At 32.9% G+C, this 23,617-nt stretch overlaps 1 protein-coding gene across 3 annotated transcripts in view; it reads left to right on the top strand.

Moving 5' to 3' along the window:
• Nucleotides 1-1,568: 1,568 nt before the first annotated feature.
• The window catches only part of Skeletor (DM13 and DOMON_DOH domain-containing protein skeletor), a 175,761-nt gene continuing 153,712 nt past the window's right edge, over nucleotides 1,569-23,617 (top strand). Inside the window, exon 1 of one of the 3 annotated variants that reach the window (XM_074174550.1) lies at nucleotides 1,569-1,932. In XM_074174550.1, coding sequence (XP_074030651.1) covers nucleotides 1,881-1,932 — 52 coding nt within the window. In that variant the 5' untranslated portion in view covers nucleotides 1,569-1,880. The remainder of the gene's footprint in view (nucleotides 1,933-23,617) is intronic. The other 2 variants (XM_074174543.1, XM_074174537.1) reach the window with 2 other exon arrangements.

Raw genomic sequence — 23,617 nt, forward strand, 5'->3', positions numbered from 1 at the left:
TTCACCGTCTGAAAATTGAATGAAATGAGTTTCGAAGTTCTGCCTCACCCACCATACTTCCCAGACCTTTCGCCAACCGACTAGCATCTTTTCAAATGCATGGATAACATTCTCACCGGTAGAACCTTCGCCAATTAGGACCAAGAAAAAACAGACTTCGTCAACTCCATCAAATCTCGAGCAAACAATTTTCATGCTGACGAAATCAATCGAGTTTCGTTACGTTGGTGGAAGTGCACTGATTCAAATAATGCTAATTTCATTTGAATTGAACAAGTAATCACTGAGAGATTACAGTTTGAAGTAGACTCATAAAAAACGGGCAAAACTTCTAAAACAACCTCATAACATTAATAATAAGAATAACATATTTCTTGAGGGATTTGATGAGAGGAATGTACAAGCAAATGATACTGGTATTAGTTTTCGTTTAATGTTGGAGTTACGTTAATTCCTTTCTGTTCTCATAACACAAAAAAAAAATTTAAAAAACCTTACTCAAAAATGGGTAAAGTTCCTTTGACAAATTTCAAAAAAGGAAAATGTCCAGATGTTACATTCGATAATCAACCTGAATACGCATACAAGATGTTTGCAGAGCTATTTGAATTTGACTTGTTACCTTCCAAAATAATATTTGCGGATTCTTTAAGTCTCCTAACTTTTTCGTGAGGTTGTTAGGTGTTCATTTCACTCCATTTTATTATGTGATCACCCTTGATTTCAAAACTTGCTCTGCTATCCTCGATCCATCATCTGTCTTCTCTACATATATTCACAATGTTCATTTTTACTTACATCGAGGGGTCTTGAAGTTCCACGTATATAACCTTTTCCTCAGGTTTCTTTACATATTCTTGAGTTTGGGTCGTTTAAAAATAAACCCAATGTATTCGAATTTTCGAAAATTGTACTCACGTCATATCTTTATTCGACTCATCGTAATTTTTTGGGCAAGCCAAGGATAAAAGGTGAAACTGGTGTTGGGTTTGTGATGATTGTTAAATATCTATATGTGGGTTTTTACCAATTTTATTTAGTTCTTTTTCTACAAACTGCTCCGAAAACAGTTACTTTCTCTTTTATTGTATGAGCTGAATTGTAAACTGTCCTGTATACATATAGCTATATCGTTTTCAATGGATTGATGATTAGGTTTATACCAGATATATCTATTAGTTTGAGTTTTTTTAGATAACACTTATTTCAACCGACACATCGAGAAAAAAGTATCTTGATGGCGAACAAGATTGTGAAAGGTCAAACATTCATAAAACAGCAAGACACATTGATACATTACTTTCAGGTAATGTTTGCAACCTCTTCTGTATGGGCAAAGTGCCTCAATGTCTTTATAATCTCCCAGTAACTAGTAACTCCCAGTAGATAATTAAAAATTTATTTTTTGGTGCTGTGAGAGTGAAAAGAAACAAAGGGTGCTGTTGTTATGAGCAATTGTGTGTTTCAAGTACCTACGCTTTGCCAAATTGAAGAATCAAGTCAGTTTTTCTCAAGTTTTTTCAATATATTAACCTCGAGCGCTATCTCGAGCGCTACCTCGAGCGCTATCAAAGAGAGTCAAACAATTGTGATCGTAGGAACTAGTTCTTTAGTAAATCCTCGAACAACTTCTATGAACTGAATACACAATTTCTGCCTCGTCTTCGAAGAAAAGTAATCGTTTTCGAGTGATGCAAATTGAAATGATGCGATATTGGCACTGCAACAAATAAGAGAGCGTCGATGGAAGAGGGGGTCTTCGGCAAAAGTATACAACCCAGGTTGTTTTGCAGTTTCAACATACGCGATTCCGAAGTGAAAGACATCGAACGTGACCATATACTGTGAAGTGGAAACGTGCCTTCTAGTGCAGCATCGATATGGCCAGGATCGGGCCCATCGCGACGTTGGTGATTGCCATTTGTTTCGTCGGTGAGTGATTATGTTTGGATAGTATTATTATTCAAAAAACGAGTGAATGAACAATTATCCTATTTCAGGAATGTTTAATATATTTTTTTCTTTTTCAACTAAGAAAACGCATCAACCATGAGGTTATTGACTAGAATATATTGGTTAATTACAGGTTTGTAATTCTACACTTTTTATTCAAGGAAATTCCTGAGGGTTTCAATTTTACAGTTTTCATCAAATATTTTTTGGAATTTTAAATGAGATATCACAGGATTATTGTTGGTTATTATGTGTTGAAAATAAAATTTGCGTTGTAAATGTCATATAATTTTCTTCTGAGTAGTTTACAGGGATTCTCTCTATTAGCTTCAGTTTTCCCGAATTACGGTCAAAAGTTCATTACGACTTGAGCCGACTCCCGAATCCCCGTAAACAAATTTCGAGTGCTAGTTTTGCTTAAAGAAGATATTTGTGTCTCCCTTTTGATTTGTGAAATCAAAAGGGAGACACAATCAAAATCATATAATCATTGATTTTTAAACATTTCTTATTGATTCTTTTTGATTCTGAATCGATTACCTAAATATTAAGCTACTACTGATACATTAATGAAGAACATCGGTTTACATGAACGTGTATCGTGAACATGTAAATGAAATATCAACGGAAAAGACGAACTTTATATCAATATATGTACTTTAACTGCACATGAATTGTTTATAAATATTGCATGAAAATATGACGATTTCAGATTCTATGTTATTGATAAAAATGAATTCTTCATTTTCAGATGGCTTCGAGTTGATACTATTCAAATACACTCGTGTTTTTTCAATTTCAAATGTCTTCGAGTTGATACTATTAAAATTTCTTCAATGTTACCCGGTAATTTTTGCAGTTTATTAGCCTAGCTTCACTGATGTTATTTCGGATGCACTTGACGTCTTTTGTTGACAATGTATCCAACGGAGTCATTTGCCCATGAATTAATTTTGAAGGTTTCTCACTGAAGTTCAGTTCTTCTGTTACTTTCCGTTCAATGAATTGTGTATTTTTTCCAATTCAGGATTTGTTTCACTACTGGAGCGTTACGCTGAACAACTTTTCTTGAAAATGTCGATTCGTCCTCCAAAGTAGTATATATTTTGAATCACAATTTTTAGAACGACAACACCAAACTCTTTATCCACTCAACTCTAAAGAACGATATGTATGATACTTCTGATTCTCAAAAAAAATCAATGGTTTACCTTTTTCACTTCGGACTGTCGTTTTTGTCAAAACTCAAAATGTATAGATTTCATCAAATAAGGTAAAATCTTGATGACTCAATGAGTTAGACAGATAACAAAACTGCGTTTCGCTCTACAGTAGCTTACCAATTTCTCAAGCTTTTTTATATTATGTCCAGTGAAAGTCTCACAATAAAGTGTAACTTGAATACGTTAAAGATTTTTATTAAGTATTAGCCAATTCTATCACATGACTGAATAATTGTCGACCGTCGACTAAATTATTGTATGGATTCATCTTCAGGAGACGCCAATTTGGTTTTGCATTTCTGGTGAAAACGTTTTTGTTTTGGATTTATCCTACACCTGATGTTCCAGTATCACTTTTTTTTTAATTTTTTCACCTATCGAGATCCATACGTTTTGCCGTTGGGTCGTACAAAAGTTTCACCTAATGTGTGATTTCTCTTATTTTTCGTCATTGAGTCTTGTTACTCATTTTGCCACTTTTTTACTCAAGAATCACTCATCATGAATTAAATATCTGTGGATGACACATTGAATTTCTATAAATTGTAGAATCATTAACATATGCATATGTTTTTTTGTTACCACTAATTCTTGTATGTGATGGAACCTGAACGAAACAAACTTCTCTCGAGTAACATTTCATTTTGAGATCCCATAATGAATATTATGGATTTTTTCTAACACCAAATCGTTATTTCAACACCTCGACACGTGTTTCGATCACCAAGTGATCATCTTCAAGAGGAAGATTAAACTCCTCAACATTTTATTAAAACAACGATAAAAATGAAAACAACATAAAAACTAATTGGCGCTCTGGGGCGACTTCATTGATTCCAGTGGCGCATTTTCTTTTTCAGCTGCAGGAAAACCAAAAAAAAACCTGCAGCACCACATCATCTGAAGATCTTGATCTACCGATCCTCTCTCTTATAAAACAAAATGTACGATGTCTCCAGAGGCTCCAATAGATTCAATGCATCGCCAGAACACTTCATGACACGACTATCGTCAAACTTAAACCAGTCCGTTTCGTCTTTGACCAAGGCGTAATAATGACCAAATTCAACGCCAGAACCACAGTGAACAATGACTGCATGAATATTATAATAGTGGTCTGCAAGATTAAAATGTTCATCTGTTTCGAACCTTCCAAAGAGTCTCTTGCTTCCGTCAGAGGTTGAGTCTTGTTTGAAAATCATCAGTGTTATTATTAGATATACTGGTGCCTCAGCTATACTTGTTTCCTTATAACAGTCAGTTAGTTTGGCGCATGTTTGGAAATACAGTCGATCATCACCTGTTAAAAATTCCATTTTCAGATGATTTAACAATAAGCTTTGCACGGACTGGTTTTTAGTGATATTAGGAAAAGCTAAATGAAGTTCCAGGAAATTCACATACGTTTTCGCTACCTCTTGAACATTTACTACGAAGTAAACAAGTGAGGATTTTTCCAGCAAAAGATTTACAAACACAAGACGAGATGGACTATACGGAATCATTCAATCCAGAGCGGTCAGACTCCAGAAAATCGGTTGGAGAAAAAGATGATACATTCTTACGAAACTGCAGCTGCATCTTCTCAAACAGTGAAGTTCAAGGTGTAGGTACTGAGTTGAACTTCAAAATGATGAGCAGCCACAGTCTGTTACAAGGAAATATGGTGATAAGTAGGTGTTGATACGTCAAATTCATTTGTATAATGACTTTAGTGTTCTTGGACGACCCAAAAAAAAGTTTGGAATTTTACACAGGTGTAGAATCAATAACTGACGCACTCAATGTAAAAGAGAACGAGTACACCAAATTGATATGTTCATATCTGGAGTCTATGAAAGGTTATTTTGTTGCACAGTACGTGCAACGGTTATGTTAACACTTCGACACGTGTTCCGATCACCAAGTGATCATCTTCAAATATACATAAATGATATCCTCATTCATACCATAGATACCTATAATAGGTAGCTGCTTGTCTTAAATTAATTTTACAATATTGCATTATTTACTAGTCTTGAATTGATTCCACAATGTGGAATTATGTAGTAGTTAAATAAATCTGATAGGCAAAATATTATTCCAACAAGCTATTAGGTATTGGTCCACCATCATTATTCATAATAGTATTATGTTTACTTATTATAAGATTCCTACTGTTGTTAACTTGTTTAACTGATCTTGATGAACTGAAGTCTATGGAATGGTTTTGTTGCAGAATATAATGGGCGACTTTTGATTTTTATGGTCTTCCATATTTCAGATGTGCTAAGTGTTCCTAATATCCTATTTTGATAGATTTTTCAGTCTGTCCATGTATCGCAGTTCTCACATTCAATTTCGTAAATTCCAGACTTTTCTGAATTCTCGACTTTGTCCTTTGGGTTTCCTAAAAGGCTCTGTGTGTATGACTTGTTTAAAATACCACCATCATACCTAGTTCCTTAAAATCTTTCCTAAGTTCTTCGTGTATTGGTGGTATGGAACTGAGTATATTTATTTTGGTTTTTAGTTCCATACCACCAATCCACAAAGAACTTTGGAAATATTTTCAAGGAACTAGTTATGGAGGTAGTATTTAAAACAACTCATATACTACTAAACCTTTTAGGAAATCTAAAGGACAAACTCGAAAATTCGGAAAAGTCTGGAGTTTACGAAATTAAATGTAAGGACTGCGATGCAAAATATTTTGGACAGACTAGAAGATCTATTGAAATAAGATATAAGGAACACTTAGCACACCTGGAAGACCAGAAAAATCAGCAGTCACCCATCATATTTTGCAACAACATCATTCCATAGACTCCAGTGCTTCGAGATTAGTTATACATATTAACAACAACAGGCATCTAGATGCGCCTACGAGAGTGAAGAAATGAGTAAACATAATATTATGAATAACGATGGTGAACCAATACCTAATAGTATACTATATAGCTTGTTGAAATATGTTCACGGCTTGTTGATAAGGCAACATTATAAAATCAATCAAAGACAATTAAGACCTAGGGACCTAGTGGAGGTATGCATAGTATACCTAAGGATAACATTGTATGTATATTTAGTTTATTCTTCCTCTCGAAGATGATGACTTGGTGATCGAAACACGTGTCGAGGTGTTAAAATGACGGTTCAGTGTTGGGATGAAACTCCAGTAATATTCATGCACAGTAGATACTTTGTACGAGTGTGGTACAGAAATTGACAAGAGAGATTCGCAGAGTCACAATCATTATATATCTATACCCAAATATGTGCGGCACATCAAAAGAGTTCGACAGATTGAGTGTTTTGTGAGAAATTCTGTAGTATTTTTCATATAGGAAAGTCAACGGAAATCATTTCGACAAATAACAATTTTATTTTTAAGGTTATGACTATATAATAGAAGAGGAGGTATATTATCTACAGTGTCAACTTTTCGAAAAAAGTGAATACAATCATTTTAATGAAAAGTGAAAGCAGGTGAAAACAAGTAATAAATGGTGAAATGTGTCATGATTATCTGATTGGAACATATTAAGTAACAAGGAGCTATTCAACTCAATTTGATCGTTTATTAGATTGAGAGTTTTCGTACTTATAAATTTTCATATTTTCCAGGTGAAATTTCCAACCTTTCTTCTGGAAATTCATGATTGAACTCATGTCCCCCTGTGAGAAAGTGGATAGCATATGTTTCCTTCTGGAAACTGTTCCTATGTTCTTTTATGCGTGCTTTGAATATTCTTTCAGTTTGACTTGTATTATGTGAGACCATAGGACAATTTATGCACTCCTGATCTTTCTCTTACCAAACTTCTATCTTTGTTATTTTTAATATTTGTTCATTTTTCAAAAAAGTTCACTACTACGAGGCACAAAAACTAAATTTATTCCGTGTAGAGGGGCAATGATAATATAAAAACTATTCCAATCACCTTGTGAATTCTTCGAATATTTAATGTTCTTGTTATCTTGTAGGTGATTATAAAATGTCTGTGCTATACATTTTGAAGCATTTTAGGAAGTTTCATCATCTGTAATCAGGTGTGTATTCATCCATTTTGTCGTGTTTAGTATTGTGTATATCACTATTTTGAGTGAAATCAGTTTTGTTCGTTAAGCCTAGATACATAACAAAAACATGAATGGACTCACTGAAATTAAAATTCCATTATTTCTGAATGAAAATAATATCTTCTAGGCGTATCATACATACGTGGGATATTCATTTTTGAACAACCGCACAAAAACTGACCATAACTCGGCATAACCATAATTTATATTCATAAACTGAATTCTCTTCAGAACAACACAAAGTGTATTCGAATTCCAGTTCTTATCCAAATTATATCTAAGAATTCTGTTATAGTCCGAATTATACAGGTTATGATGAAGTTCTACACAAAACTCGAAAATCGGATAATTTTCTTTTTTCTAAAAAGCCGCACATGGCATGCGATTCATTTTTTGTGCTTCTGATGAATTTTCTCAAAAATGAAAGAATATATTTGTCAAAGTGATTACGTCACGCAAGTTTTTTTTTCTTATAGTACCCTACAAGTGTATCAAACAATACAAAAGTTGTTCAAATTGTTCATAATTCGCAATTTGACAATGTTTATCTCGATGATACTCTGAATTTTGGGAGTGACGGCATTCGTGTCTTCTCTAAATACGTTTCATCAAATCCTATAAAGTAATCCATAGAGGTCAAATCTTAAGATTCTGGTGACCACTGCATTGGGCGTAAGTCTTCCTACATACAGAACATAATGCGGTGGTGCCCAATTGAAAATATTCGAATTCTTGAATATTCGCCTTTTTTCCAACCCCCTCCCCCTGGAATCAAACCGGAGTTAATTTTGCCACATAATTTTCGAATCAATCAATTTATTACGTTTCATATCGATATTTCAGATTTAATTATGAAATTTAGAATTATGTTGTATATAAATATCCGCCTTGTCATCTATCTAATAAAACAAATAGGACCATAGCTAACTATTCAAAAATAACTTTGAAGATGCCGTCAGTTGCTCGAATATATCATTTTCTTATTTTGCCAGAAGTTATCAAAAGTAAAAAAAAAATATTTTCTGTATAAGCGAAAATTGCAAGAAACATAACATGAACAGAATTGGTCCTAGAATAGACTCTGCGGTAATCCAACCTGGACCGCTCTCATTTCGTTGATGTAGAGATGAGAACCTCATAACCAAGTTTAAGAAAATGTAGAAAACTCAAGCGAAAAAATTTTCTCTCACACCGTAACTTTCCGCAATATCCAACAGTCGAATCATTGACGTTGTTGATTATTTCAAATGTATCTCTATTTTTTTATTATTCAAATTCTATTTATTTTTCAATTCTATATTTATGAAATATCCCAAGATTGGTATAAAGAAGGCACACCAAATTTCACTTCTGCCATTTCTTCCATCAGTAAGAAAATTAATTTCATTCGTACCTTCTTACCAAGATATTATTAAAAGTAATAAAGACGATATTGTTCTCATTATAATATTAAGTTTGTCAAATTTTATAACATAGGTACTGAGATAATTACTGATGAAAATATCCGAAAAGGTCGAAAATCTGAAAATTTAAAAAAACAATTTCGTTTATGTTCCTAGTATGGGTCAAAAGAGCAAAATTCTGTTCAGCTGAACTTGACATGATTTTCAACTCAGTAAAAATCTGAACACTGTCAAATCACGGAAGTAATTTTTCAATTGTCTACAACTACATGTCTTCACTGTCCAACTGCGAAACATTATTGTTTGATGAAGTTAATTATGGAAAACTAGCGAGCATTGTTGGCTCCGCACTGGTACAATGCTGATACTAAATATAAATTCACCCCCCGGAAATTCAATGGAATGGATAAACAGTGATGAAAAAGTAACTTTATTTTATGAACGTACCGTTTTTTCCACGGCTTGCGCTCCAGTTGGAATATTTGAAAATTTGTTGTTATTGCACACCTACAACATAAAACGAACATACATGCAAAATTTCAGCCTCCGATAATATAGCGGTACGGAGAACAGTGATGAAAAGGTAATTTTCATTTGCTGACGTTCCCCTTTTACCCCCAAGGGGGAGGCCCCAGTTAGAAAATTTGAAAATCCTTTCGTAGTGCGCATCTTAGACCTATATACCAAATTTTAGCTTTCTAGGACTTACCAGTAGGGAGAAACAAAGATGAATGAGTGAGTGTTAAGTAAGTGACGTTTGCATTTATGAATTTATGCATTTATGCATAAATGAATGAAATTATCATTCTAGTGTCGATGCATTCATTCAAGAAAGTAAATGTTTTTAATATGACATATAATACAGCTATAGCTGATTTGATAATAATCAAGTAGGAAATAAAAAACCACCTTTATGTAATAAGAGTTCATTATACAACTAGATAAGTTCTGATAACACCATCGAAGCCGCTGTTTTATGGTAGGAAGAGAATGTAATCGAACCTTGAAGCGTATTAGAAACCATAAAATCTGAAAAACGTACAAGTTCATGGGGACGTCCCAATCGACCATGTCTAATATTTCATTTTCTATCTGAAAACACTAATCAAAACGATAATGAAATGCAAACTCGTTCACTTAATAGTTGAATCGGAACAAATAAAAATATTCCAGTAGTTCTTGAAATAGCTCTAAGAAACCAGTTCTAATGCAGTATGTTAGTAAAATGTCCTTGGTAATTGGATCTCTCTCTGGTAATCAATGGTTCGATTCACTTGTACTATTCAAATGAGTAGTCTTGTTGAAAAATCTGAAATTGCCTGAAATTATACTCTCACATAAGCTAAAAATCTCTTTGGCGATAATAATTACACCAGAACCGTACCAGAATAATCCATAACAAAATTTTCCATAAGCTCATTTTACATCATCTGGAAAATGTATGAAAAATTGTTTTGAACAGCAGAAGTTCATTATTTCAAATATCATTAACTTTTTAAAAAATATTATCAATGACACATCAGATTATGAACTGGAACAAATACTCAATTGTCAAACTAGCAAAAGTAACTACCATTTGGGATATTCTACAAACATATATAGAATATAATGTGATGAATGGATGAGATGTCCAGATGAATCAACTTCCACATAGCACCTATTCCATATCAAAATTCAATTCATTTCTTTCAAACCCAAATGAAGAGAGGTGATATATTCATTTAATCCTACAATTGTTTCGCAATTTGCAGTGCAATAAATTGATTTTGAGTGAATTTATAATGCTTAATCCATAATGGAAAGCTCTGAAATGAACATTTCTAGAGATATTTGAAATGGAATGAAAAATCCTTCGTATTGATAAGTTACCATCATAATGAATCAAACGGTTTTCATTTGCAAATGATTTGAAAGCATACGATTTCTACCCATTTCTGCGTCTTTTGACAAAAGTTATTGTTGATCGAGGTCCTAGGAAGCTAAACTTTGGTACATAGGTACACCTTAACTTGGTAATTGGAAAATACAACGCATTCAACCATTCCTTCTTTATATAGATGTTTATGCCTCCATATTTGAATTAAAATCAGTCAAATTCTAATAAGATACGATTATTTTATTAGTTTTGAATGAGGTGCTCTCAAGAACCTCATTTGAAATTAGTGGAACTGTCACATCAAGTAGACTTGGATTTTTTCAGATTTCCCACCGTTGACCTTCCTTTTAATAATGTTTATATTAGCTCCAAATTAATTGAGAGAAGGTTAATTCCAAGATCAACCTCTCAAAGGATCACTTCAAATGATACTCCAATAAAATTCATCAACATTCTTCTGTATATCAGACGTTAGTATATTCATCAATGAAATTTCTGAAATGGTGTTAGTTTTGTGTTAAGATTAAAATTTTTTTAGAAAACCCAGTCCCAGACTGTAATCTGACAAGCGTTTCGCCAATCAAAATAGCATCATCAGAAGATGACTGAGTGATAGGAAGTTATGAACTGAAAAGATGTCAGAAAAAATTTAGCGTTGTTATTTTTGAAAAAGCCAAACCATTGAATTCTGTTATGTCAGGATTACTTTCCATTAATAAAAGGAAATGTCAAGTTTTTCTCAAAAATAAATCATATTAATGGTTCCAGATGCTTATTATGAGCTGGATGCTTCCGACTCACTTATTGAAAACATTATTTTCTGAATGATGACGACACTGAAATCCGAAGGTAACTTAGAGATACATTTGAAATAAAGCCACTCTGCTTTGAAGTTCATGCCATGATTTTTGCTACTAAAATAATTGAACTTCGAAGCCCTCTCCATATTCTGTTTTGTGAAAGATTACTAAATTCGAGCAATGAAAACAAATTTCAAACATTCATACAATATGCACCTCATACAAATCACAAGAATGGTTCTTCATTAGAAAAACATCGAAATACTATCAAATAATGGAAAACATAAACAGAGAGTATGACATTCGATAAAAGAGAATATTTAGTATACGGAGTTGAAATCATTCGTTGGAAGGAACGCTGTGGTGAAGAAGCTTGGTTTGAATTTTTTTATTCATAATTTTTCTTCATTTCTCCAACATTTTTCTTGGTTTCTATCATGTTTGTATACTACTAGGATTTTAATTATTGTTCTCAATAATTTTGTTTTCATTCCTTCACATGTCACAGTAATATGATTACTTTACAAATTACCGTTTTAATATTTTAGCATTCTTCAATCCAGGTTCACTGAAAAATTGATGGTACTTTGAAGCCTTCTTCTTATAATATCGGTGTATGAATAAAACATCCAATAGGCCATATTATCAACACAGTTTGAACCTTGCCAAAATATTTCACACAAGTGTGTTATTAGTTTACTTTCAGGTTTTGCTTCTTACGTAATCATTGGTGCTTTCATAGTAGTCGCTAAAAAATATTGAATTCCGGCTCAATTTCTCAAACAGATCAGTTCAATTGTTAAATTAGTAGTTTAGAAACATATTCAGTTGTGAACAGAATGAATCAGCAATAATCACCTCAATAATTTTTCAAAAATACATCACTAAAGCTTGAGATAACAAATTAGAAATTGATACTTTTTATAGGGATAATGCTGAAGCATGGAATCACCGTACTCACAGTCTAGAAATAATTGCTAGTTTGAATTCAAAAACAATCATGGTCATGTCTAGATTCCCTCAAGAAATTCACTCTGGACCCTTTCTCTTCAATTTATTCATCAATGACATTGAATCCATATTTGGCGAAACTCCTTTCCTATTATTTTGTTAATGACCTGAAGAAATCCAAAACAATTTCTTGAAAATGCCAGCTCTTCAACCAATAATCGAATTATTCCATCACTGATCTATTGAAAATGGCCTCATGATGAATTTAAAACTGCTCTGCAGTTATTGTAACAAAAGTGCAGTAAAAAAAGTTGTGAAATGTGAAATGTGTGACAAAGTGTACCATGTAGCATGTGCTGAACATAAAGACTGTTGTAGAACCACACTAGCTAATGAAATAACAAATATAGATCGGAATGATAACCTATTAATTATGTGGTTATATTCTGAAATCAATGGCTTAAAAGAAGAAAATAAAGGTCTAAAGGATGAAATGACTAAATTAAACACTGAATTGAAAAAGAAAAATTATATAATTAAGGAGATGAAGAACAAGGCCCAAGTGGTTTTGTCAGAAAATCAGCCAACATCGAACTGGTCGGACAATACTGAAAATTAATTTTGTTTTTCTGCTTCAGATCTTTGATAAAATTGTATTTCGTTTCTATATGTTTTGTCCTGTCACTCATTTTGCCACTGTCAATCATTAAAGACATGATTGATTGTCTTCGAAAATAATCGTCTCTGAGATCTCGATTTGAAAATCTTGAAAAAGTCCTGTCAAATATATGGTCTGTTGACAAGCTTCTGACAGGGAGATGAATTCTGCCTCTGTAGATGAAAGTGCCACACAAGTTTGCTTTTTACATTGCCAATCGAACATCGCTCCCATGTATTTGAATAAATATTCACTATTCGACTTTCTGTCAGTTTTATCTCCAGCCCAGTCAGCGTCGCAAAAACCGTATAAAATATTATTTCCTTCTGAAAGATTTCCCAACTTAATTTCTATATTCAGAGTTCCTTTAAGATATTTCATGATCCGTTTTACTTCTGTCCAGTCGTATTTATGAGGATTACTAACATTTCTTCCAAGAATTGACGTAGCGATACATATATCTGGCCTCGTATCGACAGAAAGATACAATAGTGCTCCTATTGCGCTTCTATAAACATCTTCATTATGAAATTTTTCATCGGTGGAAAATCTATTTTTGTAGTATCCTGTATCCAAAGGAATGCTAGCTGGTTTGGCAGATTCCATATTGAAATTTTTTAATAGTTTTGAAATGTATTTCTGTTAATGAATATAATAAAGTCCATCACTATTTCTTCTTACTTGTATTCCAAGATAATTTTCAATGTTTCCCAAACTTGTCATTTTGGAAGTTTTTTGTATCAATTTGGCTGTTTTCTCGATAATAGTGATGTTTCCACAAGCTATTAGAATATCATCCACATATATCAGTATGTAAATGAAATTATCTTTCTCTTTTTTAGTATAGAGACATTGATCATAATCACCCCTTCTAAAACCGATATCAATGAGAACTTTGTTTATTGTTGAATTCCATATTCGAGCTGATTGTTTTAATCCATATATAGTTTTATTCAATTTGCAGACCAAATGTTTTTGTTCTTCTTCAATATAGCCTTGGGGTTGTTTCAGGTATATTACTTCATTCAAATCCGCATTTAGGAAAGCCGTTTTGAAGTCATAATGATGAACGTGCATTTTCTTCCTCCCAGCAATGGTTAAGAGAAGACGAAATGTTGTTTGTTTGACAACTGGAGCAAAAACTTCGTCATAATCAAGACCATATTTTTGAGAAAAACCCTGAGCAACAATCCTTGCTTTATATCTGGATATATTGCCTTGATTATCGATTTTTAATTTAAAAATCCATTTGCTTCCAATTGCCGTTTTATCTGGTGGTAATTCAGTCAATGTCCAAGTATTATTATCTTTCATTGAACGTATTTCTTCGTCCATAGCCTCAATCCATTTGTTCGCATCTCTCCTCTGTAGAGCTTCATTTCTACACTTTGGCTCGGTTTGAATGTTTTCCACTGAAAATTCTTCAGAATATTTCTTGGCTGGAACACCTTTATTTATTCTTTGTGATCTTCTCAAACCGTGAACTTTATCTTGGATTTCCGCATTACTTTCTTTCGAGGTTACACTTTCTTCAACTTTCTGGATACCATTCTCTTCATCAGTCATTTCTGCAGAGTATTCTTCAATATTTTCTGTTGGAAATTCGGCGTTTACATGAATATTTCCATCAGAAGTTGTAGATTTTTGACAAAATGATATTTCAACTTCACTGCTGTCATTTTGACATTCACAATCACTTCTATTTTTAGTGTTTTGAAACTCGTTCATTTGATGAAATCCGCTATGAGCTTCTTCTAAAATATGTACATCTCTGCTAATGGTGATTTTTCCAGTGGTTCTGTCAAGAAGTCTATATGCTTTGGAACCAGCTTCGTAACCAACTAATACGAATTTCTTTGCCTTTTCACTTAATTTATGGCGTTTTTCTTTAGGAATATGTGCATAAACAATACTGCCAAAGGTTTTGATGTGATTTACATTTGGTTTCTTCCCGTGCCATACTTCAAAGGGGATCCTATTGGTTGACCTTGTCAGAACCAAATTTTCAAATAAATTTGCTGTCATGGTTGCTTCGCCCCAATAAGTATTTGGTAGATCAGCATCAATTAACATGCACCTGACCATCTGTGTTAAATATCTATTCTTTCGTTCAGCTACACCATTCTGCTGACTTGAATATGGCGTCGTGAGTTGCATTTCTATACCTTCATTTTTCAGGAAATTCCTAACTTCTGTGTTCATATACTCGCCTCCTCTGTCAGATCTGATGATTTTTGGTTTTCTGCCGAATTTATTTTCGACCATTCTGACGTAATCTTGAAGTTTCTCTGATACTTCGGATTTCTGACTGAGAAGATAAATAATGGAATATCCACTATAATCGTCTATGAAGGTGAGTATATACTTCTGTCCTCCAGGAGTTATAGTACGCATGGGACCACAAACATCAGTATGCACCAAATCCAATACTTTGGTAGATTTTGTCAAAGATTTCTTTGGGAATGATTTTCTTGACAGTTTACCTTTAATGCAAGTTTCACATGTCAATAAACGTCCACAATTTTTGATTTTCATTCCATTCACCATGTTTTTATTTGTAATTGCTCGTATAATGGTAGAATCATGGTGGCCAAACCTTTTGTGCCATAAATGAATGCAGCCGTCATTACAGCCTTCCCAAACAGTCATTGCTGAATTGTACTGATTTAGTTTATATAAATTATCCTTGAGCAACAACTGTATTATTTGATTTGATGAAACAATGCTGCTTATCAAATTCGACTTTGAATCAAGAAGTGTTAATTTCTTGACCGAAAGTAAACTTGTACCGAGCTCGGGTACATAAAGGGTGTCCTTCACTGTGATTTCTGTTTTCTTATTGTCATCCAGAATACAAGTTAACTGTCCAGTTCCTACACCATAAGAACGAACTTTTCTACAGTCGGCTAATTCAACTTCACTCAGCAAATCCTTGAAATGCTTGAAAAAATCCTTATTGTTTGTCATATGACTACTTGCTCCAGAGTCTATATACCATTCATGAGCTTGAGCTTTATCACTAACGTTAAAGCAAACATGAGTGTTTTCTTCAGTTTCTTCATTATCTGTAGAAACTACATTGGCTGTATTTGATTGTCTTTTCGATTTCTTATAATAAAAACAATCTTTCTTCATATGTCCTATTTTCTTACCGAAATGACATCACATTTTTCAAGTTGCAGTGCTCGAATGCCTTTTTAACAGACCCTTTCTTGTAAACTTTTAGAGCCATTTCACTAGTTGATGTGGAATTCTCCTTCCGCCTGTTATACTCCTATACTAATTTGCCTTTTACCATTTCTAGAGTCAGATCACACTCTGCCCTTCCTTCTAATGCTGTTACCAGATTTTCATAGCTTTCTGGGAGCCTGCATAAAATAGTGCTACTTGTAGATTCTCTGCTAGATTTTCTCCCAATGTGACTAACTGATCGATAATGCTCATCATATTAGCTATGTGCTTTTCCATGTCACCATTTTCAGGTAATGTTGTTTTACGTAACCGCTTCAGCAGAAAAACTTTATTAGTGAGAGTTGGTTTTTCATATTGTTTCCTTAAATTCTCCCAAGCTTCTTTGGCTGTTTTACAATTCTTAACATGTATCACTTGTGAATCTTCGATTAGTAAACCAATTGTAGCTCTCGCTTTACCATCTTTTGCATCCCAATCACTGTTCTTTTATTCAGGTGGGTTTTGATTGACTATTCTCCATAGTTCTTCTTTCAGTAGAAGCATTTCAACCATGTATTTCCATATTTGGTAATAATTATTGCTATTCAGCCTGACTATGTTGAATTTTGTCACATCCATATCAACAACAGTTTTACTTATATATGCCCGTTTTATTGAAACGTGCCTGGGCCCATAACCTGTTTGAAGATACTTTATATTTATGATAAGAACTTTATGGAGACTTTTTATAATTTTTATTTCTGGTAAAATATAACAACTGAACTTGACAATATATAACAACACACAACCATAGAAACATCGAATCAAAAATATATAAATATAATGTGGCTCAAATTCATTTTTGTTGTTATTCTCCAACAGAAGATTTGCAGAAAAAGAGCGGGGAAGAAACTGAATTAATTATCGCGCAAAGATAAATTATGGAAGAACTTATCCATATCCAGAGCGACATTCAAGATGAAGACGGATTAAAAAAAAAAACATATAAAAGGAAACGTCAAAATCCAAAGCTCTATGGACAAAATGAAATGGAAAATGATATCGGTGTACCAAGGAAGGCCTGGCTTTATCTTTACCGCGTAAGACGTCACATTACTTGCGAAAAAATTTACAATTTTATAAAGGAACAAGAGGTCTTTAAAGAAGCTGATGTTGTTGTTAAAGAACTACAAAGTAACGAGAGCCAGAACAAATGTTTTATGTTTGGCATAGATTTTCATTTGAAAGATGAAATATACAAACCAACGACCTGGCCTAGGTCGGTAGCATATCATAGGTTTGATTTTAAGAAATACCATGAATACCAGCAACCAGAGGATTTTTAATAAAAAGATCAACTATTGCGAGGGCACCTGCAAATGCAAATCCATAGAGTCCAAACTCAAAGCTAAACAGTGGTTATCCAGGGAAAAAACTTGAAGACATTAAAAATAATACCCAATCAGTACAAAATCAAAAAAATCAGGAACAACTGGCTATAATGCATCTGAATATTCAAGGTATGGCAGCACGCAAAATACAACAACTAGAAGTCTTATTAGATCAACAAGACCCAGACATTCTATGTTTCACAGAAAACTGGCTAACATCGGATGAAATAAGACACTTCACATTATCCAAATATAAACTAATAAATAGTTACAGTAGGAAATTATATACATATGGAGGTGTTTGTATATTATCCTAAGAAAATCTTGTATTAACACCCTTCACCTTTTCTAAATGTATAGAGAAAAACTTTGAGGTAACAATAGCTGTATTAGAAATCCCAGAGAGGAAAAGAAAACTATACGTTATCACAATTTACAGAACACCAAACAGAAATTTCGATATATTTTTAGATGAAATAAATGGTCTGATGGATAAAGTGTGTAACATCACACTACTATATATTATGTGGAAATACTAATGTAGACACATTGAGCGACAACGCTGAAGCGAGAAAAATTAAAAATCTTTTTTATGAATTTGACATGACAAACATCATTGTTGAAACTAGGTACGCGTATTAATAGAAGTATAGATGTATACAAACCTTTTAGCTATTGCCTCTCATGTCTGCGATACCCATCTATCAGATCATAAATTTCAAATTTGTAAATTTGCATTACGAATTGAGCAGAAATCAGATACAAATATGAATTATAAACGTATATATTCAGAGAAAAACTTGATAACTTTCAGGGGACTACTAAGTACTGAAAAGTGGGAAGATGTGTATACAGCTAGTGATGTGAATGAATGTTATAATGCTTTCCATACAACCCTTATAAATCATTAAAATACGGCTTTACCACTGAAAAAAATTAAAGGGAACAGAAAAAAATCTGACAAACCATGGATAAACAAAGAAATCAAGGAATTACATCAAATGGTATATGATCTTTCTAAGTTAGCCAGGAATACTACAAATGAAATTATAAAAAGTAGATATAAACAACTCAAATATATTTATGAAGCACTAATTAGAAAAACCAAAGCAGAATACAACAACAAAAGAATTTAGAACTCAAACAATATAAATAAGGAACGCTGGAAAATCGTTAATGAAATCAGGAATAACTCAAAAAATGCAATAATAAATAATAAAATTGAGCTTACCATCAATAATGAACTTATTACAAATAAGTCTAGAATTGTTAATCACTTCAATGAATTTTTCCTGGGAATTGAAAAAGTCAACCCCAATATTGATGAACTTGAGTTGTCCCCTCGTTCCAATATTTCATTATTTCTGTATCCTACAACCTATATTGAAGTGCACGATATAATTATGAAAACAACAAAAACATCAACGCCTGGAATAAATGAAATTCATGGTAAAGCTTTAGGAACTGTAAGTGCCATAATTTGCTATCTTATATCGCATATAATAAATAAATCATTCATAGAAGGAATATATCCGGAAGCACTTAAAATGTCGAAGGCGGTCCCCATACATAAAAATAAAAGCCCTAAAACTCAAGTGGCTAACTACCGTAATGTTTGCTTACAATCACAAGTTGCAAAAGTCATCGATTATAGTTATTATCTGAGATTGGTGAATTTCATCGAGTACCACAAACTTATTCCTAATTGCCAACATGGCTTTAGGCAGCAAAGATCAACTTCAACAGCAATAAATGAACTTTGCAATAGCATATATACAAGTCTCAAAAAAAAAATCCAGTTGGCTTATTTTTTGATTCAACTAGAGCATTCGATACGGCGAACCATAGCTCACTCCTGGAAAAACTGCTCAAAATTGGGATCAGGGGAGTTGCCAATGACTGGGTTGCCTCATATATAAAAAATAGAACACAAGTGGTAATGATTGATTCGATGAAGTCACATCCTGCTTCTGTTACGTAGGGTTCAACCCTGGCTCCAATTATTTTTATACTCTTCATGAGTGATATAGAAAATTCGAATACGTCACAACGGAAAACAATAATCTATGCAGATGACACAACTCAAATTGTGGCACGAAACGGGTTATCTCTATCCGTACAAGCAGCAAATGCAGTATCACATGAATTCTACAAGTGGTGTAAAAATAACGAGTTAACAGTCAATGTCACCAAAACGGTATTTATGATTTTCCAGCAGAAAAACATTTCCTATGATTTTTGTCCTCTTATAAAAATGGATAGCAGGTCCATTGAGCATGTGAGTCACTTCAAATATTTAGGTCTAACCATCGATCAGAAACTAACATGGGAAGTACACATAGAAAATATAGTAACAAAACTGAGCAGCATATGTTTTATAACTAAATAATTACGTGAAACTGTCTCGATGGAAGTGATAAAATCAATATACTATGGAAAAAGTGATAAGATGCCTAGCTGGACTTCAGTATAAAGAATCATGTAAAAACACATTCAATCAGCTGTCCACACTTACTCTTCCCTGCCTGTACATATATGTAGTAGCTGTAAACATAAAAAAAATGAATCTCACTACACAAAAAGTGATATGTGCCATAACTACAACACACGTAGTCCTGTCCCACTGCCAAACTCACGTTTGGCAGTGGGACAGGACTCTGCGAGTTATCAAGGCATCATTTTCTATAACCATGCAGTCAAACTATTTGGAAATAAATGCAGTCTGCAAACATTCAAATCGAGACTATATAGTCACCTAGCAAAGAATGCATTTCATTCTGTGCAATAAATTCTAATATCCTAATATAAGTCAATAAGATGCTTTTCTTTTATTTTTGTAATATACATGTATGTATCTATTTATATTTTATATATAGCCTAGTGCTCACGTTTGACTAGTCTGATATGTATGTAGTCTGTGTTATGTATGCAATGCAATTGTAAAATTTTCAATGATGAATAAATTCTATTCTATTCTATTCTATTCTATTCTATTCTATTCTACTCTATTCTATTCTATTCTATTCTATTCTATTCTATTCTATTCTATTCTATTCTATTCTATTCTATTCTATTCTATTCTATTCTATTCTATTCTATTCTATTCTATTCTATTCTATTCTATTCTATTCTATTCTATTCTATTCTATTCTATTCTATTCTATTCTATTCTATTCTATTCTATTCTATTCTATTCTATTCTATTCTATTCTATTCTATTCTATTCTATTCTATTCTATTCTATTCTATTCTATTCTATTCTATTCTATTCTATTCTATTCTATTCTAAATATAAAATAATTCGAAACTAATTTGAGATTGTGTTCAACATCGATAATAAATCATATGACTTGATGTAACTAATGACTATTTTTCTGATTGATTCGGCAGTTACTTGATGAAAATCCATAGTAATTTCAAAAACTACACCTCACAATTTGATCTTCACAAACTTTTATTTGAAAGAATATAATCACATGTTTTGCTAGCACTTGAGAAAGCTAATGTGCTAGCGAAATATATTGTGATTATATTTTTTCAAATAAAAGTTTGTGGAGATCAAATTGTGAGGTGTAGTTTTTGAAATTAATGACTTTTAATGAGTCTCAAATCAGAATAAATCTATTTACAAAAAAAATGATTATGAATAAGCGTGTGAGGAAGTTATTTAATCCTGGTGATCCTGACAAGGATAATGGGATAAACTTATGAAATTATTGTTTTTTCGCCGATTCTTGATGAGCGTACAAAGTTTAAAATAAATCTGTCCATTTGAAGTTAATGATCAGTCACATCAACCATAAGTTTAACTTATTATCTCGAGTATACACCGATTCGAAAAGTGAATGGAATACTCCATATAAGTGTTACATTCGATATAAAATTGACATTTCAGCCTAATATTAATAACATTGATGTAACCAATTAGAATTTTGTAATCCATTCCTCTTTAGAATTTCGGTCGCCTTACCGCTGTCTGTATTTTCATTTTTTTCCAAAAAATATTCATTTATTCATCAATTTCTATTCCGTCCCCTTATGCTGAGGCATAATAACGGTACTGCAATGACGAGTGAGTAGATGCATTATCGTGATGCAAAAGCCATAAATTGTTTTTCCAGAATACTGAATGTTTTCTTCGTGTTGCTTTTCGCAATCGGCGCATTACTTCAAAATAATACGCCTTATTGACCGTATGGGGGAAGAATTCGTGATTCACTACGTCACGGTAACTTAAAAAAAATCAGTGAGCAAAACCTTGACATTTGACCAAACTTAGGGTGCTTTTTTGGGTCTTATCCTATATCCATGATTCGTCACCATTTGAAACAAATTTGGATCGCCGTTGATGCCATTCAACAATTTCTGAGCGATGCTCATGCGACGGTTTTTTGTTAAAATGCAGCAATTTTGGAACGGACTTCTCTACCACATTTTCGAAAAAATTGCATGGTATGAGACCGATATGCCGACGTCCTCAACAATCACTCTAATAGTTATTCTACGATTCTCCATAACAGTTTTCTTTACTTTCTCAACATTTTTATCAGTTATTGATATGATGGGGCGTCTAGGACTAACTTCGTCATTCACATATTTTCGACCTTCTGTGGAAAACGTATACGATTTTTAAACATTTTCTGACTCAGAGTACAATCACCGTATACCACTGTCAACATTTCAAGCCTTTTTAAGCACTTGATTCCATTCTATACATAAAATTTGATCCATATTTTCTGATCAAATTTTGTCGATAGCAGAAAATCGCCGAACACGTAATTTTTGTGTCTTTCACCAACAAACTGAACATTTTCAACAGTGTAACGAATGAAAAAATGAAAATAAAAATTACACTGGTTGTTGGTCATTAAAAAAAAAACACCATATATTCCAGAATAGAGTTTCAGTTTTTCCAGTGCATTCCTTTTGTTGAAAAATAACGGAAGAATGCCGTATTAACTACCATCAACGATCGGTTTTTCTATCTACAAACGTCACATCAAATTAACAATTGAACTTATTTCCTTCATGCAGAGATTGAAAATAGATATCACTCAGACATTAGACATCTTTGAATCAACATTACAATATTTTCAAATTCATTTGTTTAAATAAGTAAGATGTTGCATAGTACAGCAATACCGCTAGTATGAATTTGTTCAATTTGTATAGATGTTTTAGAATTCCATTTTTGCAGTACATTCTATTTGTTGAGAAATAACAACACAAGAATGTGGTATTAACTACCAACAACGATCGGTTTTTCTATTTAAAAACGTCACATCCAATCAGCAATTAAACTTATTTTCTTCGTGCAGAGCTTCCATCATCTTCACCCAGTTTGGTGATGAATATACCGCAACAGTTGAAGCTTCATAGTAATTATGTGCAATTATAAAACTGTTAGATGGAATTAGTTTTATTATCCACCTAGTAAACATGACATCACACGAACATATTCACCTACTTTGAAAGTTCAGATCGGGAGCCGTCGAATAAGATTACTAACACACTTTCACTATTATTAACAATTGAAAGAATACATCACTCAATTTTTTTCAGCGCTGCTTCGCTGAAATCCTACGATATATTATATAATAACGTGAATTCATGTATCAACTTTGCGAAACATCTTCGGATACATCTTAAATTACGGTAATCTTGACAGATGTTAGGTAATTTTTGTGATCATTATTATTAATGTGGCAATAAAGCCAATTTTCCTTATTTGTATTTACCGATATCCATATTTATTTATTTATTTATTCCAAAACAAACAGGCAGAGCCTAGTAATGTGTTTCTTAATATCTCCAAGTACAATTTTTGATTTTAAGCATAATAAAAATAGTTTACAGAAATAGGAAAAATAGGAATAACAGTGGGACTAACACTGAAAATAATGTAAATACAAAAAAACCAAATGACAAGATAAGGTAAGTTCACACTCGTCGGAAGAATCAGTAATTGATAAACTCTCTCAAGTTAGATTCAAGTTTTGCATATGATATTTCAAAGATGCCGAACCTGAGGATTTTTGTACCTATATTCATTATACATTGAACAAATTCTGTCAATAGGGGATTTTTGTTGATTGACATAAAAAGTAATTTGTCGCGGACGAATACCTG

This window comes from Leptinotarsa decemlineata, unplaced genomic scaffold, assembly GCF_025532065.1.
Source record: "Leptinotarsa decemlineata unplaced genomic scaffold, Ldec_3_MD MMD2_P_RNA_scaffold_12, whole genome shotgun sequence".
Taxonomy (NCBI): Eukaryota; Metazoa; Arthropoda; class Insecta; order Coleoptera; family Chrysomelidae; genus Leptinotarsa; species Leptinotarsa decemlineata.